General features: G+C 43.0%; 1 protein-coding gene across 1 annotated transcript; it reads left to right on the forward strand.

Annotated features, from left to right (window-relative positions):
* Positions 1–1,565: 1,565 nt before the first annotated feature.
* SOAT1 (sterol O-acyltransferase 1) lies at positions 1,566–26,383 on the forward strand (the record flags this gene model as incomplete). The annotated part of the gene is made up of 15 exons (XM_084266131.1): positions 1,566–1,689; positions 9,461–9,519; positions 15,073–15,221; positions 15,315–15,374; positions 15,808–15,915; positions 17,586–17,868; positions 19,029–19,107; positions 19,779–19,860; positions 21,687–21,732; positions 22,879–23,008; positions 23,407–23,504; positions 23,997–24,095; positions 24,552–24,687; positions 25,364–25,509; positions 26,327–26,383. 15 exons carry the CDS (start codon positions 1,566–1,568, stop codon positions 26,381–26,383), a joined length of 1,656 nt encoding a protein of 551 aa, XP_084122257.1.
* Between the last annotated feature and the right edge of the window lie 801 nt (positions 26,384–27,184).

Genomic DNA, 27,184 nt, shown 5'->3' on the forward strand with positions numbered 1-27,184 from the left:
TATCTGTGCTGGGAACTTCATGGGGAGGCTGGGAGGTGGAAAGCATAACGTCTTCACGATGGTGACTAGTGTTGAAAAGCAAGAGGGGTCTTCAGGAAGCTTGCAGCAGTAACTGCGGACAGAGCTGGTAGAAATGGCTGTGTCCTGCCAGCTGCCTTTCTGTGCCAGTGAGCGTGGTCAGTGTAGGAAGATTTACTATGTCCTTGCCTGGTTCTTTCTGTTCCTCATGCAGATGCTTTTTGCATTATGTAAATTGTCATAGTACGAGGTAGGAAGTTTGTGGCAGTGATCTCCTGAGACAGTGAGAGCTAAGAGAGGCAGGGGTACAAGAACAGGTGATTGAATTAGTGTTTTATTATTTGGTGTTGCAAAAGGGTGTTAGTGTGTCTGTCCCCCATATACTGTGGTGTCAGAGTGCAAGACTGTGGTGCTAGAGGAACAAAGACAGGAAGCTGAGTCCTGAAAACTTCTGATCGTAGGCCTTATTTCCCTTTTGCAGAAGTGCCAGACTCAGTATATGGAGGAAATCCATCCTTAAAGAGTTGTGTTCTGCTGCCTCAGCTTTTCTACAAGCACATGAATTTTCCTTGCTGGTCTCTAATAGCTCATCCTGTTGGGGTGTGTGTGTTCTGTTCACTAGCAACAAAACACATCTAGTTAAGAGTTGGTGTCACAGTGGGGGAAAAAAAAATAAAAAAGGAGAAATGTTAGTGTTGAAACATGTGGTTACACACATGCCTATGTTATTTTCTGGAAGTTTGGTTTGAAAGTTGTTCCTGGTTCTAGTTACATCTCTGAGAGCTTCTTGAGCTGAATTTTATGGAGAGTATGCTGGAATGACACTTTGTGACCAAATTGGAATCCCCTTTCCTGCTTCTCTTCATTAACTGAGTTGCTGTCTGGTTTCAGCCTAGCTGTGGAGGTTCAGGTGTTCCCTGCTGGCACTTCTGTCCCCAGCAGTGACCTTTGTCATTGAATCTGGCGTAGTGCAAACCTGATTCTCTCTTCCTGTTTTCCCGTGGCTTGCAAAGCAACTGCTGTCTGGCCAGGCCGAGTACCGGGATCTATTGAGGAAGCTGCTCTTTCAGTAAGAACTGAAGAGTTGACAGAAGGGGCTTGGCTTGGGCAAAGTAATGCTGGTAATTCTGCAAGGCAAACCTGTCAGCTCCCTCAGAAGACATGTTTTGCTGTCTGGCTATAGGAAGGCATTTTCAAGGGCTTTCCAGAATTTTAAAGATTTTGCAAATGCTTAAGTTATTTTAAATACTTAAAAGATTTGTGGGGGGAGAGGAGAGAGATGTGGGGACATGTTTTGGTTGTAGGGAACTTGCTTGGTTATTTTGTTCCTTTTCTGTTTGTAGTAAAGGAGAGGAAGTATGATCCACAGTAAATGACTAATACAAGCATGTACTTAATTTCTACCCTTGCTCTGAATTCATAACAGCAAAAAGAAAGTCTAACTTTGGCGTAAAGAGGGCTATGTATGCCTTGTAAGGGCAATGTAAGGAGTACATGAGTTTGTGTTATTAATTGTCTGCTATCCTTTCTGGTCTACCTAGGCAACAATGGCAGGTGAAGACTGTGTAAGAAAACGCCAGTCTGGCTCCACTACAACCCACAAGACCCCTGAGAATGAAGAAATGCAGAGGAGACCTGATAGTGAAAGGTCATTTCAAAACTCAAGCAACGGTGAGACTCTCCCTGAGAACAAGTTGCATCTCTGGCATGTGATCTGTCCTGAGTTGTCCTTTCTACCTCATGGGCCTTGCCTCTTTGCTCTTTCATTTCCATGTTTCTACTCATCAAAAGGCTCCCAAGGTGGAGCCCCTTACATTCCAACTGCATTTCTGCACCATGTTTAGGTTGCTTGGAGTGCTCTCCCACAGAGCATTACCTCTGGGGCTGTGTACTGCAGTGCTTACAGGGGTCTAGATTAAAGAAAGGGATTAATGGTCACAGGTGAAACACGTGTGATGAGGAGATGCTTCTGTGCTGCAAAAGGTGCACCTTGACAACAGTTTCAAGTAATACTGGCAAATGTTTTTTTCTGAGATCTTAATCTTGCTTCCTTTACAAGCTTTAAGTATGTGTCTCCTCAAGATTGAGCAAAATAATCTTTAACATACCAGGCTAAGCCGTTGTACCCAGCGTGATAGACAGCTGAAGGTAGGGTGCTACAAAAAATAACTGTCTGCTCCTGTGGGCCTCTGTTAATGTGAAAGCAGCTCCCTTCTCTCCAGTGTCAACCTTGGCTGACTTAAAAGGAGTCACAGAACAATAAACAGTTGTGTTTGCATTTTTATTGTGTTCACCTTAAAAGTAATGTAGCTTTCTGGAAGGTTAATTGCTGCATATGTCCAGTCCCTTGAGTTGCCGGGACAGTTGTGTGCTAGTTTATGTGGCTTTGCCTGTGGACACTGTCGCTGTCTTGGACTCCTGGGTTATGCTGTACCACATTCCAGCCAGTGATAAGGAGGTTAGCAATAAAATTGCAGCTTGTTTCCTTTCTTTTGGAGGGACAGAATAAGCAAAAGGCTAAACTAGTCTATCACAATGGGCCATAGGTTTATCGCTTCTGTGCCATAAACTCCAAAACCCTGGTGCCAGTGATTCAAGGAGATAACTCTTACTGGTATGCTTGTGAATCATGTCTCTACTTCACAGTGCTTCCAACTGAAACAGGTGTTGGGGCAAACTTAAGTTCAGGACAAGTTAAAGTTCTTGCAGAAAAGATACTGGAGAGAAAGACATCCCACAAACTACTTGGAGAACTGGGTTTTTAAGCTGTTGGTGATGCCATCATCGGTTTTTGGGGTTTTTTTGTTGAATCAAATGGGACTGTTCCATTAATGCTGTTTTTAGAAAATTTCAAGAAGTTGATGGCTACTGGAAAACAGCTGTGGTGGGTTTAGAGGCAGACTTCTACCTTTTAATCTGTGGAAGCACCCTAACTGCTATGCATGAATTTAAGTTCTTGCAAGGCTGTGGATAAAGAATAAATATAGCTGTGATAATTAGCACTTAATATGTGGGTGTGGCTGTCTTCTGAAGCCTTTCATTTAGTACCTCTGAGATGTGAGATAATATAACTGCAGGTGAGATAATGTGGGTGCATAGCAAGTAAACATTCTGGGGCAGATCTTATGACAGTGTACTGAGCTTTTGTGTGTGTACATGTACCTGGTGAACTATATTTTAATACAGTACAAACTGCAGTGAAGAACATGGGGAGGAATCTTGGTTAGTTAAGATTAGGTGCCTCTTACCTTCCAGGGTTGCTGCCAATTCATCAGAAGTGAGACAAAAACTTGAGTGTTACTGTTTTTGCAGACTCTTTGCTTACCAGGGTGGTGGGGAAAACAGAAGTGCCACAGGGAGGTAGGAGTTGTTAGCTTAGCCTGATGCCTGATGACATTATAGGCCCAGAGTGAAGATAGATCCCTCTGGTCAGGAATTCCTCTTCGCAGTGGGATTATATCAGTGTCAATGTGGCACAAAGTTGCGGTGTTTACACCTTCCATATAGTGGCCTCTTCATGTAGTTCTGTGTGTTTGCATGCTTAGGTAGAATTTTCCATGAAACCACAGCTGTGGTGGAAGACTTTCTCAAAAGGAGTAGCCGCAGAATTCTTTTCTCACTTTGTTTTGTCCTGGCCGTTCACTTCTGAATAGCTGGTTCTCCAAGGCATTAGTCCTGATGGATACAGAGGCAGCATGAGGCTGCTGATGTCTGGCAAAACACTTTTAACATCTTAACACTGGGTATCACGTTGGATTTTAGACAAAGATGCATGTTTATTGCAGTCAAGGGATTCTAGGCAGGTCAAAACTTTATCTTGTACACATGTAAATATGTAGTGTCTTTATAGAAATTATTTCTGTAAAAAAAAAAAAAATTAAATTGCTAATGTGACTTCCTGCCCTGGATCCTCCCTGATTAGCAAACACAATCAGCTTTTTAACTTAAGAGTTAATGTGTCTTGGGCCAATTGACTTGTTTCCAGAAGTGTGCGAACTTTCTCTAGAAACTTCTAGGCCATCAATTCTTTCTTCATTAAAACTCAAATGCACTGGCCAATCTGAACTTGCTTAGAGGAATAATTTTAATCCATGTATTTGGGTTTGAGATAGTTTAGCTTGCTTTTTATTCCTTGTCTCATCAGTTCTTCTGAAAACAGTCATATGGCTTGAGTACAAATAGTTTATACTCAGGTACCCCAAAATTTATAGCGATGTGGGAAGTTCATAGCTTTGAGATTGCCAGAGAAGTTCTTCTGTCCCTTGATAATTTTTGTATCTTGTAATCATTCAGCCTGTAGTTTCACTTTGGCAGACAGAGTAGCTGAACTTCAGTCTTGTATACCACTTCTACCCTTTGAATTATCTCCAGTGTCATAATTAAGCAACTAATTTGGTCCTGGCATAGAGTCAACAGGTGATCTAGGCAGCACTAATCCCCTGTCAAAAGCCAGGCTCCCTTAATAAGATTAGTCTTATATGTTTTGAGCTGGAAATAGATAAATAAGTATAAAACTGTTCTGCTTAATGGGGTATTGGTATTGGGTGGTACCAGCTGCAGGAAAACTTAACCTGGAATGAGTGTAATAAAATGTCATGGGCACATCTTTAAATGTTAGAGAGGATGTGGTTCTTAAACATGCATCTGTGTGTCTCTAAAATGCAAAGATTAGACCATTCTGAACAGTGAACTAATGATTTTTGGAGTCTGCCCTTGTTTCCTCAGAAATCAGAAAAGGATTAGAGGTGTCTCCAGAGACTGATCTGCAAACAAACTATGTGGCGTGTCTTTGGTGTGAGTAAGCCTGTTTGGTAATGCTGATCTTAGAAAGGAGTTGTTATCTTCTGATGAAGAGGTTACTATTGATCGTTTTCAGTGCAAAAGTTCACAAAGCTGCATGAATTGTGTGTGTGCCTGCTGATAGATGTAGGAGGGAGCTCTGAAATGAGAGCAATTTAGAAAGCAGTATTAGGGTTTGCTGTCTGACTCACAGCACTGAGTGTTCATACTATCAACAGGCTATTTCTTATGGATTAGTGAATTTGAGATTACGCTGCTTGAATTGAGTATTATGGATGCATTTCTGGGAGGTGGATCCAACAGAGTTGTTGTGTGTGAGACTAGCTGGATTCTGGCAATTCTAGGCTCTCCCACGTTTTGCAACCTGTGGGTTTGGTGAAGGCTGACCAGTCTCTTGTGAACAGCCTTGGACATGGTGACGTGATGTAGAGAATGCTGGTGTCTGCTCTTGCTAGTGAAAAGGTTGTTTGGGTCCCATGTCCCAGCAAAAAATGACTTTTTAAACTGCATTCATTGCCCAACTGCAGTGCAGTGACCTATGGCCCAAGCAATCTTTAAGCAGGTCAGCTGAGCAAACCAGTCATACCTTGCCTCTATCTGCTGAGTAGTCAGATGAATTACTGTAAGTAAGAATAAGGCTTATTAGCATCAAATTATTAACGTGTGTTGTATTGTACCAGACATGGAAGACTTCCCCTCTTCACAGTAGCCTTGTGCTAGCTTGGCATTAACATTGCTTTCCATCAGGTAGTATCTTCAGTGCTTTTAGAGAGGAAGCCCTTGAATTCAGGTATCTGACAGTAATGAAATCCTTCTGCCTGTGATGCTTTAATGTCTTGAATACGAAGTTGTTCAATTTAGAAATAATGAAGAGCCTCTTAGAGAAGGGCAGCACTGTGTATGTTTGCTCTGGAGTAAGCTTATTGCTGCAGGGCAGGAACAGTTTGAGTGGCCATGGCTCCGAGTGCCTGATTCTCCGAGTAGGATCTGCAGCTGGTGAAGTTACTCCTGGAACCCTAACACTATGCGCAAGCCACAGATGACTTTACTTGAATGACTTACTCCTGCTTGTGCCCTTGGCAGTAGTTGCAGATGGTAGCAGTGAAATGGAATTGATGTTTTCTTAACACATTTAAATTTTGAGAGCTTGCTTAGAGGAGTACTTGCATAGAAGCTGTCATTGTTGGATCCCAGGCTGCAACCCTAAGGTCCTATGAATGGGATCCGCCTCCAGTCATCTCCAATGTCACTTGTCTGTAATGTGTAGGTGAGTAAGTTGAGAAAGGGGATATGAGATCTTTTAAGAAAGATAGTTTATAAGTCTTTTGTGAAACTTAAGTTGCTCAAGTTTTCAACAAAAAGCAGCTTTCTCAATTTTCAAGTGATCTTTTATTAGCCTGGTTTCCTATGGAAACAAAGCTTACATTTAAATTGCACTTCTTTTCCCCTTCTGCTTTTGAACCTGCTTGTAGTTCGGGCTTGCAGAGTTCTCATATCCTAGCAGGATCGGTTTCTACAAGCCCAAGACAAGTCCTCAGCTAAAGATCTTGGTGTAGTATCTTTGCTGATGGGAAGAGGAAAAAAGAAGTTAAAACTTCTTCCTGTGAGCAAAGGTCTTTCAAAGCAAACCCCCAGCTTCAGTTTCTTGTGAAATTTGCTACTAGTTCATACTAGCCTTCAAAGAAAATTTTCTGACTTATGATGTTAAATATATTTCCTGTTTTTTAAGGCGTATCCCATCTTACTTTGAACACTAAGATGTGCTTGCCTGTGTTTTTCTAATTATGTTATAATCCCAAAATGATAGAGGGATCCAGTCTTCGTTTTCATTGTTAAAAGAAAAATGAAGATTTGGACTTCTTGGCACTGCACAATTCCTTTTAAACTCCATGTGATGATTCTCAAATGACCTTGCAGAACGTAAGTAGCATCTTGCACAACAGAAGATGAATGATTCAAGAAGATGATGAGTTTGTGTTCTCTGGTGTCTGCCTTGTGACACAGCTTGAATTTATGGGGCGATGCAACACAAGGGGAATGAGTTGTTTTGGGGTGGGGTTTCTTTCACAGGAGACTTTTTTTTGTTCTGGAAAAGAACCAACGATCTTACAGGTGGTTTTACTTTGTTATATGAGGTACATATACTGACGACATGGCGATGTTGCTTTTAAAGCCTTTTGAGATGCTGTTTCTAGTCTAGTCTGTGCTTGCACCCTGGTGCATGGGTGAATAAAGTGGTAGGAGGGACACTACAAAGAATTTAGCAATTACAGTGTCCACAGGCTAGAGAGTGGCCTTGTTTCCTCTACACCTATTAGAGCTGTACACTAGTTGTCTGTAAAACTATATTAATCTTTAAGGCCTTGTAGGTCAAAATGGGTGTTTTATTTCCGAAGCGAGACACTCCTGGCAAGCTGTAACAGTTGAGGCTGGTCAAAGCAGTGGCTGTTTATTTTTAGCTTGGCTTACAAAGGGAATAGTGCAATCCCTTAAGTCTTATGTGTCCTGTCCTCTTTGACTGTGTTGGATGGCTCCAAGCAAGCTTGATGGAGTCTTGAAGGCTTGCAGCTGGATAGGAAACAAATTCTTACCTTTGTGCCTTGAGCCCAACAGCTCTGTCTTGTCTCCTTCCAGCAGGTAAGCACAAGGTGATTCTTAGTAGTAACGAGGGGAGGGGTCTGTGAGTACAACTATGGAGTGGTGCAGTAAGAGAGTAAGGCCAGTGAGATGGTATGTAGGGGATACAAGTCTGCTTATAAAATGGCTTGTTTTGTTGTTTTTTTTTTTAATTTATTGAAGGAGGAGAAAAGATTTGAGACCAGCAGAGTGCATGAGCTGAGTGGAATAAGGGACTCTAGTGGCATCTTGCACTCTTCTCTCGAAATTGTTTTCCAAACTGTTGTTGTTCAGCAAGTGTAACAGCAGAATGAGCTTAAATGCTGAGGTACTGTGTTTGTCTTGGAGGTGAGATGCTTAGCAACCAGGAATTCTATTTTTGTAAAAATAGATCTTTGCATGCAGCCAAAACTTTGTGATGTTAAGCAGTTTCCTGGTTTGTTGTTACATTACAGGGCTGCTGAGTAATTGGCTGTTGCTGCTGGCCTGTTCCTAAGTCTGTAGCTTGTGTAGCAGTTTTTATAAGCGAAAACAAATCTTGCTACTGGATTGAGGGGGGTTAATACTGACAACTGAGCATAGCTTCATTGAAGATAGTCTCGTGCTTCACTTAACTCTTCTCCAGTATTAGAACTGGTGTCATATCTGGAGCAGGTCTATTCAAACTTCTTAAAACTGGTAGCTCATAGGAGCACCTTCAGACTACCGTGTATCACAGAAGCACGTGCTTCAATTAAAACAGCACACTGCATTTTGTGTGCACAAGGTGTGCATGTACAGTGAGGACAAGGCAAGGATGCTGCACTGTGAACAGTGATTCTGCTGTGTTTGTCTTGTTGCACGGCATTGACACTTGTAGTGCAAATCTGTTGCTCATGCTTCTCTGGGTATGTTACCAAAGAATCGGTTTGGTACCCTTTTTTCTGAAAGTGGTTACATTGTCTTAGATACTGAATGTGTAAGTTGTATTGCTCTACTATATATGGTCCCTGGTATTTATATTTGTAGCTGTAACTTCCCAGGACAGGCAGAAGACAGTTTGCTGCAATCTGTTTGACCCCCACTGGTATTTTAGGAGGATGGCTGATCCCGCTTTAATTTCGCTTTTCCTTCGTGTGCAAGACTTTCTGTTTTAAGTTACTTTATCTTCTGTGTTACAGTTCTTACCGGAGAAGTGAAACACCAGCTGGCTTGCCAGCACTCTGCAGCTATTGCAAACAAACCTAGGCTTAAAACTGAACTAGTAAAAAATGTCTAATTTGTGTTCTTTGTGCTTGATGTAACAGGCATCTCAGATGTGTACGGTTACTTATGGAGAAGAAAGGTGATATTTGAGGCTTTATGTATGAGTAATGATAAGTGATTATGTTTATGGCATGGTTAGACCTGACTGTTTGCTTAAGCCATGAAAGGTTGAGGAATACAGCTGGCCTGACATTTAACACTTCTCCTGTGGGGGGGATGAAAGGAGTGGGAGTAGCCAGGTTTGAATACAGGATAACCTTCCAACTTGCCATTTAGCCTGTCTTTGGAGCTGGTTGTGTTATTTTACAGATAGTTGTGACTTGCCTGCTGTGTCTATTGGCAATGTAGAGACCTCCAGACAACCTAATCTTACATTTAGTTCACTATGCATAAGATAAAGCTGTGATAAAAAGGTCAGCACACTTGGATATGACCTTCTAAGGGTTGTTTTTCTAATTGCTGCTTCAAGGCTGAATGTATTTAGGGACCTTGGGAAGGTTTGCAGAGTTGCTGATGGAAAATAAAGCTTTCAGAAATCCAGCATGTTATCAGCTGTTGACTGCCTTATAGTGCTGTGATTGTAAATGGCTGTTCAAAATACTTGGTCATAGCTTATGAATTTCATGCAACTTAGTTTTGAATTTACTGGGACCTTATTAGAAGTCAGAAGCACTATTCAGGTATCAGTGAATTAAGTACTTGGTTGTGCTTTCTGTGTGTCCAGATGTGCAGTTCGTGTTGCTGAAAGTGTGACTATTAAATATTTGCTTTCCTTCCTTAGGCCGGGTTGATGTCGACCATGTGATAACAAGGAAGATGCAGCTCATAGCAGAAGCTGAGGTAAATATGCCATAATGCTTGACCCTGAATGTTTCTGGAGAGTCAGTAGCCCTGGAACACAAATATTTCCTCTTCAGTCATAGCTTGAGTGCAGTGGGTCTTATACAGCCCCCTCTCTCTCCTTCTGTCTTCTGACTTGGCACAAGAGGGGTAGCATTATCAAATGCAGTTTTGTCTTAGTTCACCCAATTAGATTGAAGTCCAAAGATAAGAGTGAACTTTGAGACCTGTAAATAAAATGGAACTTCCTTCACCACTAACTTTTCGCAGTGTGATTATCAGCTAGCCTGCTTGCTTATTTAGGCTTTAGAAGGCTGTGTCCTGCTGTCTGTTGAATAAAGAGGCAGCATGAAGCCTGTATCCCACACAGCTCCAACTGCCCTGACTGTGGTGCTGACTTTCCTGAGCCTTGGTCCCGCTCTTTTGTCAGTGAGCAATAGCCTGAAAGAAATAAGCACTGGGTATGTGTCATCTGTGTTTGTGTGAGCTGCCATCATGCTAGATTATTTTAAAGTGATTTATGCACAAATTAAATAAAGTTAGTTCATTGTTAGCTAACTGCACCCTTCTTGTTAACAGTTGTTTTGTAGCACTGGTGTTCTTTGGGGCAAATCGCCCTGCACTCTTGCTTCATTTTATTGCAGAGAATTCTGTGGGAAAGATGAAGTAATCTAATTGTGCCATCCTTATGTGAATATTAGGGAGTGGATGCTTATAAAACAAAAAAATACCTTGCACCTTTGAGATGTTTTCCTGTTTAAAAGTCTTTTTTCACCTCTAAGTAGTGTGTAATTTATAACAGGTGTAACTAAACTGTATTTAGAGTGGTGTCTGCAAAGATGGTACTGCTTTTTGTGAAACTCCTGAAATTCAGCCCATTAGAGGGATAATTAGGCTGTGCATTGTCTTCTCTGAATGATGCTTACTGAGGACATGACAGAGCAAGCCCTGTATCTTTTCTCTATAAACAAAACAGCCACTGCAAATCGCTGTGGTGACAACAGATGCTGAGTGAGGTTTGTTAAGCCTGTGTGACTTTGAAAATTCCAGAGAACACTAGCTGGTTGCAAGAGCACAACTTGATCTTGGATTTCTTTCTTCAGGGATGTTCTTGTTTCCAAGTGTTTTTCTGGCCACCAGCTTTGAGACATGCTAGTTTGTAGACTGGGTGATTTCTTACCTGCAAAAAGAATCCAAACCAGCAGGGTCAGTGGCGGTTTTTTCTCCCAAAACACAGGGGGTTTAGGTTTTAAATCATGACTTAGGCAGCTTGGTTTTTTTTTAAGGTGCCTCAAAGCTGCAGTCATAGCCACAAGGATACTAAAAACCTGCCTCTACTGCAAAATGCCTGGAGAGCTCGGCCCTTTTGTTGTGTGAATGCTGAACAAAAGCTTGGATTGCAGCTGACCTTTTAGGTGAGAGGTATCTAGGTCTAGACAGATGCTTGACTTCTGAAAAGTGCTGATTGCTGACAGCTCCCAGTGATTTCAAGGGGATTTGTGGCTGCTAGGTGTTACTTAGAGTTGGATGCCTTCATGTATCTGCAGTCCAGTCTAAAAACCTAGTCCTCTATTCACCCTAACCAGCCTTGAGAATGGTGTGTTGTGTCTCTTAGGGGTGTTGTTGTGTTTCAGTGACTGAAATTACTAAATCTGTTAGAGCAAAATGCTGGGGAACTTCTGCAGCTTAATGTAAGTCACAGGGTTACTTCTCTCCACATTCTCTGACTTCTCATCAACTATTGGCCAAATTCTACTTTTTATAACAGCATTGTTTTCATACTCACCCCTCTCTTTGATTTTGCAATGATCTGATTCTTTTGTTTAAAACTTCATGGTGACAGCTGAGTGGATCTACCCAGCTCTTTGTCTGAGACTTCAAGCATGCTTTAGGAAACCCCCATTTGGGGGGAAGCTGCAGTGAGGTCATTGTTTATCTGTCCCCTGTGACAGTGAAGGCTGGTGGGAGGTGTGTTCTCTTCGTGTCATTTCTTTGGTGACTGGGTGGCATGCACTTGGCTTACTAAGCACTTAACAGTTACTCTGGCAATTAAGTAGATTGCCCTTTGAAAGCCAGTAGTAATAGTTGATAATAAAGCATGGTATGTTGTGTGGTTTTGTTGGGCAGAATTAACAATTACCATTGGGTCTGTGCTCTGGTTGTATTGTGTTTAATCTAATGACAAGTTGTGCCCTGCTTTCCCAATCCAAATGCGTGCGTGTGTAGATACCAACCCTGGAGGGGTGTATTAGGAGGACTCAGACTCAGCAGAGCACTGAGTGCTAAAGGGAAGGTGTAGTTTCAGGAAATAATTTCTGTTAAACTCTTGCTGAGAGGAAATTAGGATGGAGAAGAGGGAGAGATTTTAACAAAGAAGGTGGGGTTTTTTTGTAGGAATGAATAGTGTGTAATTTGGCATTGAAATTTGAGCGCTCCAAGAGGAGCCAAAGTTTGTATTTGACTCTCTTGGGAGGGATATATCCACGCATGCTGTAAAAGCAGCCTGTGCCAGAGTGCACCACTGTCTTCTGTTATAGGTTGTAATTCCAAAGTACTCAATGTTGGTATTTTCCTCCTGCTTTTAAAGGAAGAAGTCCAGACCTCTTAGAGACAGTTGTCTTCTCCGCCTCCCAGAAAAGCGGTGTCTAAGAGTAGCCAGCTCCTAAGAGTTTCTCTTTTATTAAACACTACTGAAGCTTGTTTGTTCTATTCCAGCAACTGCCAAATAGGGGAAAAAATGTTTTTATTAAGTTAAATATTAATCTGCTGCTTCTCTTGCTGTAATTTCTGTATCTTGCTTGCTGTAGCTTCTGGATCTGATCACTATGAAACATAAGGAACATTGACTTCAGGATCTTCTGGGTTGGCATGGTCTCATTTCAGGTTGACTTGTGTTTCCTGCCAGAGCATTAAACTTGGTTACTTGGCTGTTGTTGCCTTAGACAGTAGCATTTTGTCAGAATACATAATCTCTTAATACATTTTGTTAGGCTAAAAGTTTTGCTCCTAGAAAAGGGTTTTTAGCTGAGTTTTTATGGAGATCTTGGAAAATGAAGGCTATATCATGGATGGCAGGTGTCTATCAGTGTAAATCAAATGCCTTAAAACAGTGGTGGAAAGAGGCCCGAGTAAGAGGCAAGCATGTAACTGCTGCAGCTTAGAGTTAACAGATGCTGTTTGTCATCTTGCTTTTCATTCTTTTCTTAGACCTTGTGCCTGTTCCTTTTTAGCAAAAATAATGCTGCTCCAGCTTTTCTTTAATGTAATAGGCACCGGAACATAAACACCTACTGACAATTGAGCTCAAGTGTCACAAATGCCTTTTTGAGGAAGTGTCGTTTTTTGTGCACAACTTCCAGGCTTTTACTTTCACTTCTTGAAAATGGATCTCTTGGTTTTGTTACTTTTCAGCCTCAAAGATGAAAAAGTAGGTAGCAGTCAGGAATTTTGAAGGTCATCAGGGAAGCATGAATGCTTCCTAAGCAGCTGGTCAGTAGTAGGAAGACTAGATTAAATAATACATAGTTATCACATAGGAGGACTTGGGCCTTGAATCTAGAGGCAAACATGAAAAATCCCAGGCAAAAGGATGGTCAGACAAATGTTGTCAATAAACACCTGCATAAAAAACCCAAAACACAGAATGTTACTAGCTCGAGTGATTTCTTGAAACTTGCCTGTCTCCTGTGCTGAAGATGATGACCAGTTGGCAGAGCATTCTAGAAAGGCTTATGGTTGAGGAACTTGGGAGTTAGCTTTCAGCCATGCTTTGTCACTAGGCTAGAAGTATTGGGAAAACCATTTGGTGTCTGGAGGACTAGACACTAAAATAAATTCTCAGAAGTCTTGCAAATCACTGTCTTTTGAAGTGCCAGAGAACTTAGGATTTTTAAGTTCCCAAAATTCTCACTGAAAAGCAGTGAACACATGTTGCCTTTTTCTTTTCTTGAGGGGATTAGTCATAGAATCATAGAATGGTCTGGGTGGGAAGGGACCCCAAGGATCACAGAGTTCCAACGCCCCTGCCACAGACAGAACCACCAACCTCCAGGCCTGGATCTACACAAGGTTGCCCAGGGCCCCATCCAACCTGATCTTGCCTTCTTTTTCTAGTCATAAGAATAATGCTTACACCACCATGCAAATTACAGGATCCTCCCTGTGTGTGTAAAGAGTAAGAGAATTTGCACTGCAGCAAAGGTCTGTCCAGGGCTCAGTGTAGCTCTTTCTGCAGAATGTTGTATTAGTCAGTTTCTTCCAGATGCATCTAGTTTTAAAAACTGTCTGGGGTATGTGAGATCAGGCCTTTGAAAGGTCACGTTGTGAGACTAAATGGTAGATCCAACTATATTGCAGGAAGGAAATACAGGAATGAGTAACACATGCCACAGAAGGGATATCTTGGCATTTGACCGTCTGTTTTTTAAAGATGACTTGTAGTCCTTGTCTGGATAACTTGTTACTGGGAGGGCTAAGGAATGTTTTTCCTTTCCAGAAAATAAACACTTTAATCACTTTGACCAGTGTGGCCTGTGCTTTATCCACAGCTGATTATCTCCTTTTTTTTTTTTTCTGCACTATATCAGTGCAATTTTCAAAAAAGATGGTGGAGGGGTGATTGTAGTTGCTTTTTTTCATGCAGCTGTGGAAGTCAAGGTCTCCAGTAAACCAGATGCTTCAGAAATTATCTAATAAAATGAGAGAAAAATACGGATAGGCTAGAAATGGTGCAACTTTGTCACAAGTGGCTGTAATAGAGAAAAATAACCTGTATAAAGCTGTCAGAAAAGAGAAGATAGGAGACTCAACTGGGATATTTGATCCCCTAAATTTCTAAACATCACTTTTGTCTCTCTCACTGCTCAGTCTTAATGCTTAGCAATGTGACCCTGTTTCCTTGGTTTAGTGACAACTTCTGTGCGTTCTGTAATTTCAGTGGTATGTGAAACTCTTCCTACACACAGTGGTAGCAGTGGAAGGGTAAATTTGGTCCTTATTACTGCACTCTGGTCACTGAGATTGCTTCTTTGTTAATGCATGAGCACATCAGCGGTGATTGCTTAGCCACAAGCATGAAAAGTCCCATTTTTCCCTTAACAGCACTAGACAGGCTAAAAAGTAAATCTTCTCATACTTGTTTTATATGCAAGGGACATAACTCTGGTTAAAATGGAGAAGTGTTTTCTGGGGCTCATGTGTTATGTTTAGCTCAACCTTCTTGGCACTGTAAAATACGTGAAATACCATCCACTTCAGACATATCTGAAGATCAGACTTTGCTCCTGTGTTGTATCTGATAGAGAAGATAAACATTTTTCGAAGTCCTCTGGCCTTAGCTGTGTGAACAGGCTGGGATAAGTCCCTGATCTTGTCCAAGTTGGCTCCCAGCTGTTGGCAGATGGTAGAGAAATGTTTTCTTGATGACTTCATCTGGCCTGTTCTGGGATAAAAAGTAATAGAAATATTTTATGAATAATTTATGAGATTTTGTTAATATTTTATGAAAATGTATCCAGAGACTTCAACGACTTTCTGCTCTTTTTTTGCTGCCAGCAACTGAAGCCAGCTTTCATGAAGGAAGTGGACAGTCACTTCACAGAGTTTGTGAACAGTTTGGTGGCGAAATCAGCCCTCCTCGATTCTTCATCTTCAGCCTCTCTCTTCCCAGCTTCCTGCTCAGAGAAGGAGCTGCACAAAGCTAAGTAAGTCAGTTTTAACCTGTTCCTGTAACAAGGTTATATTTCCTGGAAATTATATTTCCCTTCATGTCTCAAACGTTCTCCTCTTCTTTGCAGGGCCTCAAGGGCCCCTCCAGAACATGGGAAGATCTTTACTGCCAGGAGGTCCCTCTTGGAGTGAGTAACTTAACTTCACACTTACCATTAAACTGACTGATAATATCCTTGATAGCCAACAAACTAGCCTTTGCTTTGAGGTACCGCCCCCCACTTCCACCCTGCCATGGTCTTATGTTCAAATCCCTGTGGACTAATCCATTTAAGCTTCTCTGTTTCTTCCTGAAACATCTCTGCTACAGCTTGCAGCCTTCCCAAATGTAAACCTTAATTACAGTCCTTTCAGTACCACTTAGATAACAGCTCATTACCCTTAGTCTGAAGATAAACCAAGGAAGTGTCTGTATACACTGGCACCCAAATGATGTTACCTTCAGTCTTTAGAATTGGGATGGCAGTGATGCCATCTCACCATGAAACACTTTGAAGCGAGCTTGCTGGAGGTGGGATGTGCTGTGCGAATGGCCTGACAGCGTTTGAATCTCTCCCGTAGTGAGCTGTTTGAAGTGAGTCACATCAGGACGATCTACCACATGTTCATCGCTCTTCTCATTGTCTTCATCCTCAGCACGCTTCTAGTAGACTTCATTGATGAAGGAAGGTAAGAATGCTTTGAAAGGCTGGGGCTGGGAAATACTCTGTTCCAAAGCACCTGAGGTACACGAAACGGCAGAATGGTGCAGAAAGGAGGAGGAACCCTTCCTTGGGATGTTATTGGAAGGGTGGTTTACAACCTGGCATACTTAAAATATATGCTGGATTTCCTGTTGAGGGCATATGTTTGTTTTAAATCAGGTAGCTGGGTGTTAGGAAAATCCTACAGACTGGTGTATTCCATGAGAATTATGTCTTAACACAGTTGTGCCTAGTTCACCCAAGGCTGGCAAAAGGGAGGGGTCATTGTTGGATGTGGACTTGCCTTAGTTGAGTAACCTTATGAAACAGTAGCTTTCAGCTGCTTGTGTTGCTCAAAGGAGGACTGTATTTAGAAAAACTTAAAACACTTCAGCAGTCCTTTCTCCCTTTAAAGATGACAGTTCTGGAACACTGTACTTGTGCCTAAATAAAAATAGAACTTTTTGTTTTCCCTGGGGGAAAAAATCTCAGGGATCTTGGCACAGCCTCTGTTAAGACTGTGCTTTGCAGATAGCCAGTTGTGAACGAGATTGTGAAAGGCTGCTTTCCTCATACTTGGCTTGTTGCTTTATATAGTGTCTTTCTGGCAAGCTGTATCCTGTGTACACGAGTAGGATTACACATTTATCTTGCTGATTATCTGATCTTCAGTGTGCAAAACTAGAGCTGTATCTTGATTATAGTCATTGTCCTTTTGTCTAGGTGTAAGAATAGGCTTTTGTGCACTATTGAATATTGTTCAGCTGATCCTAACTTAATATTATGTAGATGCTGGGGGAGATTATCTTTAAATATCAACTAATAGGGCTGGGTTCTCTCATTATTTAAAAAATAAATCATTGCTGTCTTCTCAGCTAGGCCTGATAATTTGGATCCAGTTTGCAACTAAGCCTCCACATGAGAACCAAATAAATTGTGTTGGTGTACTCTATAGCTCTGGTGACTTGGATAGCCAGTAAGGTTGAGCATTCTTTTGTTCATCATGTTTGAAGCTTGATTAGTGAAAAAAAGTACTTGGTGTGCACTGCTTGGACATATTTGGACTGACCGTCTGATGACCCTGGCCATTTGGGTGATTTTCTAAACAGAATCTGTCTGGAATGCCTACGGGCTTTCACAAAGCAGAACTAAATTAGGTTTGAGTGCTAGATACCTCATGCCTATAGAGGTGGAGGGAAAACTCTGTTTAGGTGTTAAATTTTTGGGAAGAATTGAGTCTTAATGTAATAGTGATGTCCTGGGAATGTTTTCCCCAAAAACTCTTTTGGCCCCTGGATCAGCAGTGGATTGTTTAGTCACATGCTCATTCTTAGCAGGGATGAGCTTGAGCATACTCTTAAAACACATGCTGATCTTAAAGATGTGCTTAAGCCCTGTGGGATTTGAAGGTAAGCTGTGCCTGGCAGCAATGATGGCTCCAGTCCTTCATCTCTTGTTTCTGGTGTGCTTGTGAGTGGTCACTTAAATCTGCCGCAGGCCACCCTCTTACTGACCTGCAGATTACCACAGTCGCTTCTAACTAGACTGTCAAATGACTATGATCTGGAAGCTCTGCATTTGTGAAGCCTCTCAGTGGGGTAGACGTATTTCCAATGAAACAATGGATGCTGAATATGGTCTCTTTGTGCCTTCTAGGCTGGTCCTAGGATTTGATCTCTTGGTCTTTGTTTTTGGAAAGTTCCCAGTCGTCTTCTGTACTTGGCTGTGCATGTTCGGTGCCACAGTTGTCATTCCATACAACCTTTTTGTCTGGTGGGCCAAAGGCTACTACGCTTCTTCTCATCGTGTAATCCACTCTCTCGTCTATGGGATGCTGTTCACGCTCTTCCAAACAGCCGTGCTTGGGTTTGGACCAACCTATGTCGCTGTATCCTATGCCCTGCCTCCAGCCTCACGTTTTATTGTAATACTGGAACAGGTACGTCTCTACCCAGGATCTTTGGATATGTTGAATCTTGTTTTCAAAATGGAAGAGGTCCTTCTTTTCCAGAGGAATCACGCATTGATTTTATTCATTAAAAGCCAGTGCTGTGAATGGAGCTTGTCTGACTTGAAGACAGACTTACAAGCAGCAAGTCTAATGAGAAAAAATAGAGGGTAAACCTCACTTTGACTTGGAAACCACTTGGGTGGTTTGCCCTGTGTTTGAGATTTTACTGGGTTTTTTTCTGGACATGTTTCAAAGCTGAAATTCCATTTATTTCTAGTTGTCTTGTGGATGCTAAATGCTTAAAATCAGTTTTAAATGCTTGTTGTGTATAGTTCACCAAGAAACTGTAACATTCCTTTAAAAAAAAAACCCACACACAACAAAAAAAACAAACCAAAAACCCACCAAGACAAACAAAACCCAAACAAAATCATAAAATAAATTAAACAAACCCCCAAACTCTAATGAAAACCCCAAGTACATAGTCAGTAGTTCCTGTTTCCCTTCCTGCTTCCAAGGAGCAACTGTCTTTGTCTTGCAGTCAGAACCTTATTGAAAGTGGAATTTTCAGGTTCTTTTATGGGGGAAGAGAAGGAAGAGCCCAAGAGTGTTTAGGACTGGTCAGGCCATCAGGTTAAAACAAGGGTGGTCAGAGCATGTAGACTTGAAAAACATAACTTTGGAGTAGATCTCCTTCTGTCCCTTCAGGGACGATTTAGGAGTGGCACCACCGTAATCCAATGTAGCAGTAGCTGCTGTAGAGCAATTCTAACTTGAAGGAGTCACTTTTAAGACTTTGAAACATACTGGCCTCTTAAAATGGATAGGTTTGGGGACTTTTGCTTAAATTTTAAGCTCGTGATAATTGGCTAGTGACTGACTGGTGAGATTTGGAATCCTTGCTTATGCTATGAGTGTGTGAGTGTAAGTGAGATTTGTTTTGCCTCTCCTGAGTCACGATTGCTGCAGCATGTTTCACCTTGCAATGATTTTAATTCATGTTGGTTAAACAGGCTTGTGAGCAGAGAAGTTTTCCCTTGTAAAAGGGGTAAATTGGAGAGGAGCCGAGATGGTGAAGGTGTTGCCTTAAAATGCTTGGGACGTTATGAAACTGAGAGCACAGAGCTGATATTCTCTTGTTCTTACAGGTTCGCCTTGTTATGAAGGTTCATTCGTTTGTCCGGGAGAATGTACCCAGAGTCCTGTCCTCTGGAAAGGACAAATCTAGTGAGTAACTTGCCCTACTTTTTGTTTTGGTAGCAGAGCATAGCCAGCTCTTGTTTTCCCTCTGTTGTTTTGAGCTGGCCTGAACTGGAGAGATAGGATTTGATTAGGTGACTAGGGGCAAGTGATGAGGTGCTAGGCTGGCCTCCTGCATCATAATTTCAGCCTGAACCTTTTCATTTGGTATTGGGCAGTGAGCTAGACAGTTGTTCAGATGGAAGTCATTTCAGTGTCCTAAGCCTTGTTTCAACAGGACTCTCTATTTCTGCTTTTGGGAGGCTGGCTGCACACCCCTAGTTCAGTGCTCTAGTTGAAATGGTAGCAATTGTAGAAGCACAGAAGTTCTCACAGCAAGGCATGCCAGAGCTGAACGTGAACCCACGTGTTGATATGGGCCTCACAGGTTCATCTCTCCTAGGAGGGAAGGGCATGTGGTATTAGGGTGTTAAAATGGCACTACCTGCTAGTCACCCTCACTTGTTAACTGCTTCATGGGGACAGTTCCATCTGATAGGCTGAGTTTGTTTTATTCTCCTCAAATTCCACCCCTTTATCCAGACAGGTGTTTTTTGAGGTGATAAGGGTTGTATGTTATCAATGGGTACTGGGGAAATGGAACTGTCAGTAAGCAGAAAGATTGCAGTGTGTTCTTTCTTTCTCTCTCCCTCTTCCAGGCACAGTACCTATACCCAAAATTTCTCAATACCTATACTTCCTCTTTGCTCCCACCCTCATCTACAGAGACAACTACCCCAGGTAATGTGAACAACTTTAAGGCAGTCTTATAACTGAAGCCAAGGTTACACATCTCTGGATGGTATCTACTCAGTTCATGAGTTAGAGCTTTCACAAAACTGTGCTTAAGTCAGTAACCGGGTGAGAGCAGGGTTTGGGCATGGCAGCTCTCTAAGGCCAATGGTGTAATTGAGTGAACCCTCAGCAAGTTTGCAGATGACACCAAGCTGAGTGCTGTGGTTGACAAAATAGAAAGAAAGGAGCCATCTAGAGGGATCTTGACAGGCTGGAAAGGTGGGCCCAGGTGAACCTAATGAGGTTCAACACTGCAAGTGTCAGGTGTTGCACTTGGGCTAGAAGAATCCCAGACACAGATACAGACTGGGAGAAGAGCTCCTGGAGAGCAGCCCTGCTGAGAAGGACTTGGGGATTCTGGTAGATGAGATACTTAGCATGAGCCAGCAGTGTGCTCTTTCAGCTTGCAAGGCCAATGGGATCCTGGGCTCCATCAGCAGAGGGGTGGCAGCAGGGACAGGGAGGTGATTGTCCCTCTCTGCTCTGCCTTCATGAGGCCCCAGCTGGAGTTCTGTGTCCAGAGCTGGGTCCCCAATACAAGAAAGATGTAGAACTGGTGGAGAGGGTTCAGAGGAGCCACAAAGATGATTAGAGAGCTAGAGCACCTCCCCTACAAAGAGAGGCTGAGGAAGCTGGATTTCTTCAGCCTGGAGAAGAGAAGGCTGCAGGGGGACCTCATTGCAGCCTTCAAGTACCTGAAGGGAGCATATAAACAGGAGGGGAATCAACTTTTTCAAAGTGCAGACACTGCAAGGACAAGGGGGATGGAGTGAAGCTGAAGGAAGGTTTAGAGTAGATACTAGGGGGAAATTTTTTACAGAGAGTGGTGAGGGGCTGGAATTGGCTGCCCGGATAGGTGGTGGATGCCCTGTCCCTGGATGTGTTCAAGGCCAGGTTGGCTGGGGCCCTGGGCAACCTTGTGTAGCTCCAGGCCTGGAGGTTGTTGGCCCTGCCTGTGGCAGGGGGTTGGAGCTCTGTGATCACAGAATCATAGAATCGTAGGGGTTGGAAGGGACCTCAAAAGATCATCGGGTCCAACCCCCCTGCCAAAGCAGCTCCCCAGCTCATACTGCACAGGTCAGCATCCAGACAGGGCTGGAATATCTCCAGAGAAGGAGACTCCACACCCCCTGGGCAGCCTGTCCCAGGGCTCCCTCACCCTCACTGTGTAAAAGTTCTTCCGCATGTTGGTGCGGAACTTCCTTGGGGTCCTTTCCAGCCCAGATCATTCTGTGATTCTATGATGATTCTGACTTTGGAAGGAAATAAAACCAGAACTACAAAGAACACTGGGAGGTGAAATTGATCGGTAGCTCGTTACTGAATGGCTAGTAACTCGCGGCTCCTGGTCTATGTGGTGCTAATAAGCAGCCCTGTCTCTCTGAGTTTGAGGAGGTAGGCTGAGGCCTTTAAAACTGGGAACTCCCAAACTTTTCTGCACTTTGCTGGGCTGCACTTTGACAGTGTCAAGTCAGCAGTTCTTTACATGAAGGTTGGGCAGATCATCGCCTCCTACATAATTGCATAACGCTGCCCTCCAGATACTTTTCCATTTATGGAATTGCCTTGGTTGTCCCACTGCAGTTGTAAGCGAGGGACCAGCAATTTGGGCAGACACCTCTTGGATGTCAGGAGATGAAGAACTCTAGAATTAAAACCTGTGGTGTTTTTTTTTTTTCCAAACTACAAGTCAATAAACTCAGTAAGAAAAGGGAGGTTTTTCCTGCTTTGAGGTCATATTGAGATATGATATCATATGTGCTTTTTCCTAGGAATCCCACAATAAGATGGGGCTATGTAGCTACCAAGTTTGCACAGGTGAGTAGTGCAGCTTTCTGAGGAATGCACTTTTCAGTGATCACCTAAACTCTGTTGATAAGCAATTCTCCCTTTGGCATTAAATCTCTCTTTACTCAGTGTGGCCTTATGAGAAAATAATACTTCTGATGACTAAAAGACATGGTGATCTTGCTGCACTAATAACTGTATCAAAGCAAAACATAAATCCTTGCTTAAGCCTTTAGACTCCATTCTATACAAATAAAAGCTCTGTGTGTGTGGAGAGAGCTACATCTGTGCTCTGGTCCTCTTTATGCTGACGATGTACTGTAATGCTCTGTAATATGCTCTGTTAAAATGCTGATGATGTACTAGTAACATCATTACCTGTCTGCAGATACTCAGACCCAAGTTTGAAATAATGAGGCCTGGAGTCCAGATCTTCAGTGCTTGTTCGAGCTTGGGGCTGACTCCACCTCCACATTTGTCTGTGTCTGAGCTTTAGTTGCTTCCTCTGGCTGTGTTTCCAAGTACTTGCTTTGTGTGGCTGAAAGCTTTGCTGTCATACAATGCCTTTGTGTCTTAAAGCAAAACAAATCAAAGCAAAAATTAGGCCTGATAAGGCCTTCAACTGCTTGCTTTTTGACAAGAGGGTGATAAAGTACACACCTGGCTTACAGCTTTCGGAATATTTAATGCTGTGATGTGCATTTTGACATCTTCTGGCCTGTAAACCCAAGTTCTGGAAGCGAAGGGCTGCAGGGATATGGCCTGTAAATGTCTCCCATGGGGCAAAAGTAAACTTTAATATGAGGTTTGACTACGTGAGGTATCTTTCAATTATTTCTGTCTTTTCCTTGGACCTGGATCACAACATACTTTTCCTGCTTACTTTGATATTGGCACAAATCTTTAGTGTCATAACTTCTGAGTTGATAGCACTAGGAGAAGCTTACAACTGCTGTAGTAAAGACAAGCTGGTTTTGATCATGGCTTCAACATGCAACGGCTGTGGCTTTCTGCCTGGACCTTAGGGAAGTTTATTAGCAGCTCTGTATAATAAATTATTTTGACTTGTGCTGGCAGCTGCTATTCTTCTCCTAGAGCTGTCAAGTCATGATGTGTTAATTATGAAATGTGTGTATGTTTTTTATGGAGTCAGATTATTTTATTTGTTTCTTCCAGGTCCTTGGTTCCCTTTTCTATGCCTACTACATCTTTGTGAGACTCTGCATTCCTCAGTTTCGCAACAGTAGTCAAGAAACCTTTAATCTTCGAGGGCTGGTCCTCTGCATCTTCAATTCCATTCTGCCAGGTAAGACCCAGCTTCATGAGTGACTCTGGAAGAGGTGAAAGGGGAAATGCTTGTGTGGATGTGTTTGTGATGGGAAGAGGTCAGTGAAGGAGGGAGGCCTTGGGGGCAGATTTCAGCATTACGGTGTTAAATGTTGGGAGTCTGCAGCACAAAATAAAAGCTGGGGTTTAAATTTTAATTCTCCTTAAAGCCAAGGTCAGGGCTCTGTGGCCAGCCTTGCTATTCCCCTCTGTGTTAAGCCTGCATGGGGAGAAACTGAAGTGCTTCCACTTTTTTGTATAAGTAACACAAAGTTCATCAGTGTCACTGCCTATAAGACCAGTCTTGACTGTTACATGCTCTTGCTTATAGCTGAGAGAAACTGCTGGGAAACCACTCTGAGTCTACCTTGTTTCTAGGTGTTCTGATTCTCTTCCTGGTTTTCTTTGCGTTCCTTCACTGTTGGCTCAACGCATTTGCTGAGATGCTGCGCTTCGCAGATCGGATGTTCTACAAGGTAAGAAGCCGTGGTTTCAGCTTGTAAGGCAAGCTTTCTAAAGCTTCTGAAACTCCTTTTCCTAATGAAAAGGGAAGAGGAGGAAACTGAAGATTTGCTTTACTGAACAAAGCGTCTGTGGGTTTTGCTTGGTATATGCTGTTACACCTTAAGGTTGTTGCTGTGCTGTTGAACAGATCTGATTTCTGCTTGGCAATCTGACTTGGTTTTAAGGTAATATGTGCTGTGTACAAAACAAACCAGCTACCAGACCAACTAGTAGCTCTGTTCACACTATTTTTGTTATCTCAGCCACTGTGGTTTGGGATAAAACCAAATGCTGATCTACAAGGTAGAATCTTGAAAGCGCAGCGAAAGCGTTATTTCGTGGTGCAACTTGTTACGTTAACTTGGCATTATTCTGATGAATATTTTTCAACTTGATAGCCCAGAAAAGACCTGTAGAATGTTCTGTGTTTGAATAGATCCATAGCCTTTCAACTGTGCTTTCAGGACTGGTGGAATTCCACTTCCTATGCAAACTACTACCGAACCTGGAACGTGGTAGTACATGACTGGCTCTACTACTATGCCTACAGGGACTTCCTCTGGGTGAGTAACAAGCAGATGTGCTCTTTTTGTTAATTAAACATTTAACCACTGAGCAAGGCAGGATGCTGTCACTGTCCACTGGAAAACACAAAAAAGTCTTGCCTCAGCTGCTCTGGATAGCCGCTGTGCTTTTTAGAGATCCGTTGCTTGTTTTCAAGTCCTTACAGTGTGCAAAATGTGGGTCTGTAGGAATGTACGGACTGACATAACAGTCTGAGCCCGTGTTGCAGAGTTTTGATGCGCTGTGGTAGATACTTAATGGGTGAGCTCAACCTCGGTGCTTATGCAAAGGAGATGGGAGCTGAAGAAAACCACCTCTATAAAGTACTTAACGTTTCAAATATCCTCCTGTCTGGTGCACTCCTTAGCTCAGGAATAAAACTCAGCAATACTAAAACAACCAACTAAACCCTCAGTGGAGCAGCCTGTAATTCTTGGTATTCTTCTCTCTCCCAGTTTTTCGGTAAGAAGTTCAAGGCAGCAGCTATGCTGTCTGTGTTCACAGTGTCAGCTGTTGTGCACGAATACGTTCTGAGCATCTGCTTCGGGTACTTCTATCCAGTTCTCTTCTTCCTATTTACGTGCTTTGGAGGTAAGCTTGCAGGAGAGAGTATGTGAGTTGCGGGGTTAATTTTTTTAACAAGCATGCCTTGTCTTTCCAACAGCGATGCCCAATTACTCTTTAGGTGCTAATACACAGAAGTGTTTCTGGTCCAAAAGCTGCAATTGTGGGTTCAAACTTTATGAATGCATTTTTGGGAGGGTGTTCCAAGCTGGGCACTGCTTCCTCTTTGCCAAGGCTTAGTTGAGTTGCAGGCTGGAAGCCTTCCTTTTTAAGGTCATAATTTAAGACAAGTATTACTTTGCCACCACAGTGAGGAGGAGAGCCCATTCAGAAGTTAGAGTTCTTGCATTTCATTTTGGGGTTTGCATTAGAGTGAGTTAAAGGACTCTAACAATCTGTAGGCCAGGTGTGCCAGCATGTCTTGGTTGTCCGTGTAACACAGCCAGGATTGGTTCCTGGAGGCACATCGCTGGGCCAGCTCAGTGGCAGACTTACTGGAAGCAAATGTCACCATCAACTCGCAGTATTTGCTTTTCTGCCAAGCAGAAGCAGATTTTCTTGCACTGTGCTGACCTCAGAGAGCAGCCTTGTTTCTCCAGAGAGGAAGTGAAGGGAGGGAAGGATCCAGTGAAATCAGTTGGTCTTGGATTCTTTAATCCTGAGTCTGGTTTTGAATGGTGCTTCTTGTTTCACCTCTTCCCAGTGGTCTTCAACTTCACCCTTAATGACAGTCGGAAAGGGCCCTTCTGGAACGTGATCATGTGGACATCCCTCTTCCTGGGGCAAGGCGTCATCATTTGCCTCTACAGCCAGGAGTGGTACGCCCGCCAGTACTGCCCTATGGAAAACGTGAGTGACCTGTAGGACAGCTGCTGTGCAAGTGGCTTCTCCTTTCCTGCTGTGGGGCAGAAGTGAAATGGCACAGGGCTTCCTGGCAGCATGGTGTATCACTGTTAGCGACTGCCTAGTGACTGGGGGGAATCTTGGAAAGCTTTCCATAAGAAAAGCGCTTCCATTCATGCTCTGTCCGTGCTGATGGGATCTCCCTACTTGAAACTGAGGATGTGTTCCTCATGCTTCTGAGCATGTGAGCTGCTATTTGAGTGTACACTAGGCTGGTTAGTGACAAACTACAGTGCTTCACCAAGGAGGTCAGGAGGAACCAAGCTTATTGTGCCTCTCCCAGCCTGGAGCGGATGGCAGTGAGAATTGGTCGCTTTGAAATGGTCAGTCTGGGCATTTGTTGGTGTAACTTTCTCTGATTTACTACCCATTTTCTTTGTATCCGAGCCTGCTCTACATTAAACTTGTTGCTGTGATAGTTGACTTCAGCTTTAACCAAAGGTGTCCTCAGGCTTATAACTATCTTACAGAGTTTGACTCGTAATTGAGAAGAGTTTGCCATTGTAAACGACTGGCTCCTTGATACAATAGGCTCCTAGGTGCAGCGTTTAGCTGATGTGTCAGAACTGGGGGAGGTGGGTGGCAGGCAAACAGTTTGTGGCCATAGCTACACTTCACACCCTGTTTAGTGGCGATAATAGAAGGGTCGCAGGTGTGAAATGCAGTTTGATCTTTCCCACTGGGGACGTTTGACTTGAGCAAACCACCCCCCAGCTGGTGCTGCTGGCCTGGGACTAACTTGCTGCCTCTCCATGTTTTGCAGCCCACGTTCCTGGACTACTTAAAACCACGCTCGTGGTCATGCCACGTGAAGATGTAAAAATAATGTGCTCTGGCCATGTCATCGCAGAAGACCAGAGTTATCCTCCGAGTATTTGGACCAATTACCTAACTCACTACGGACTTTTTCTAAGGGAAGTTGTGCCTCCTGATTATTGGGGAGAAACTGTAATTTTTTTAAACATTACTGAGGCAGTCCAGTTGACCTGGATTGCAACAGGCTTTACAGGCAGCATCTACAGCGTGCTGTCCCACTTTGAGCCATTTCCATGCCAGTGAAACATTGAGCTGAAGGTGGAGTCTACTGGAATCCTACTCATCCAAGGGTCCCCCCAGGCTGCTGCTCTTCTGAACAACAGATAGTCTGGTCAGATTTGCTAATAGCTCATTGTTGGCATCCGTCCATCCTCCTCAGCCATACCTTTGCAGGTTTTTTTTTCCTCCCTTTCGGTAATGGGATGTCTAACAAAACCTCTTTGTGATCCTGTCTGCTGCTGTGACACTGGCAAGTGGCCGAGCAATGGCATACTCGCCTCCTTGCTCTGAAAATAGCCAGAGCTTTTCTGGGTGGCTTTACCCCTATACTGCATGTGGTAGCTGCCTGCCTACAGGTGTAAAGCAGGCAGGGAAAGAAGGGCTTGGCAGTTCACTTGTGGGTGTGTTGGGGAATTGGGTGGAGAAGCACTGCACGGTGTGTGCAGTCTTTATATGACCTTTTATACTGAAAATTCTGTTTTCTCTGTATTCATTAAGATCTAAACTGACTTACAGCAAATGTGTTCTCCTAAGGCCCTTGTGACTTGAGGTATAGGGGTTTTTTTTCCCCTCCAGATCTTCCTTT

Source organism: Gallinula chloropus (assembly GCF_964237585.1).
Source record: "Gallinula chloropus genome assembly, chromosome: 6".
Taxonomy (NCBI): Eukaryota; Metazoa; Chordata; class Aves; order Gruiformes; family Rallidae; genus Gallinula; species Gallinula chloropus.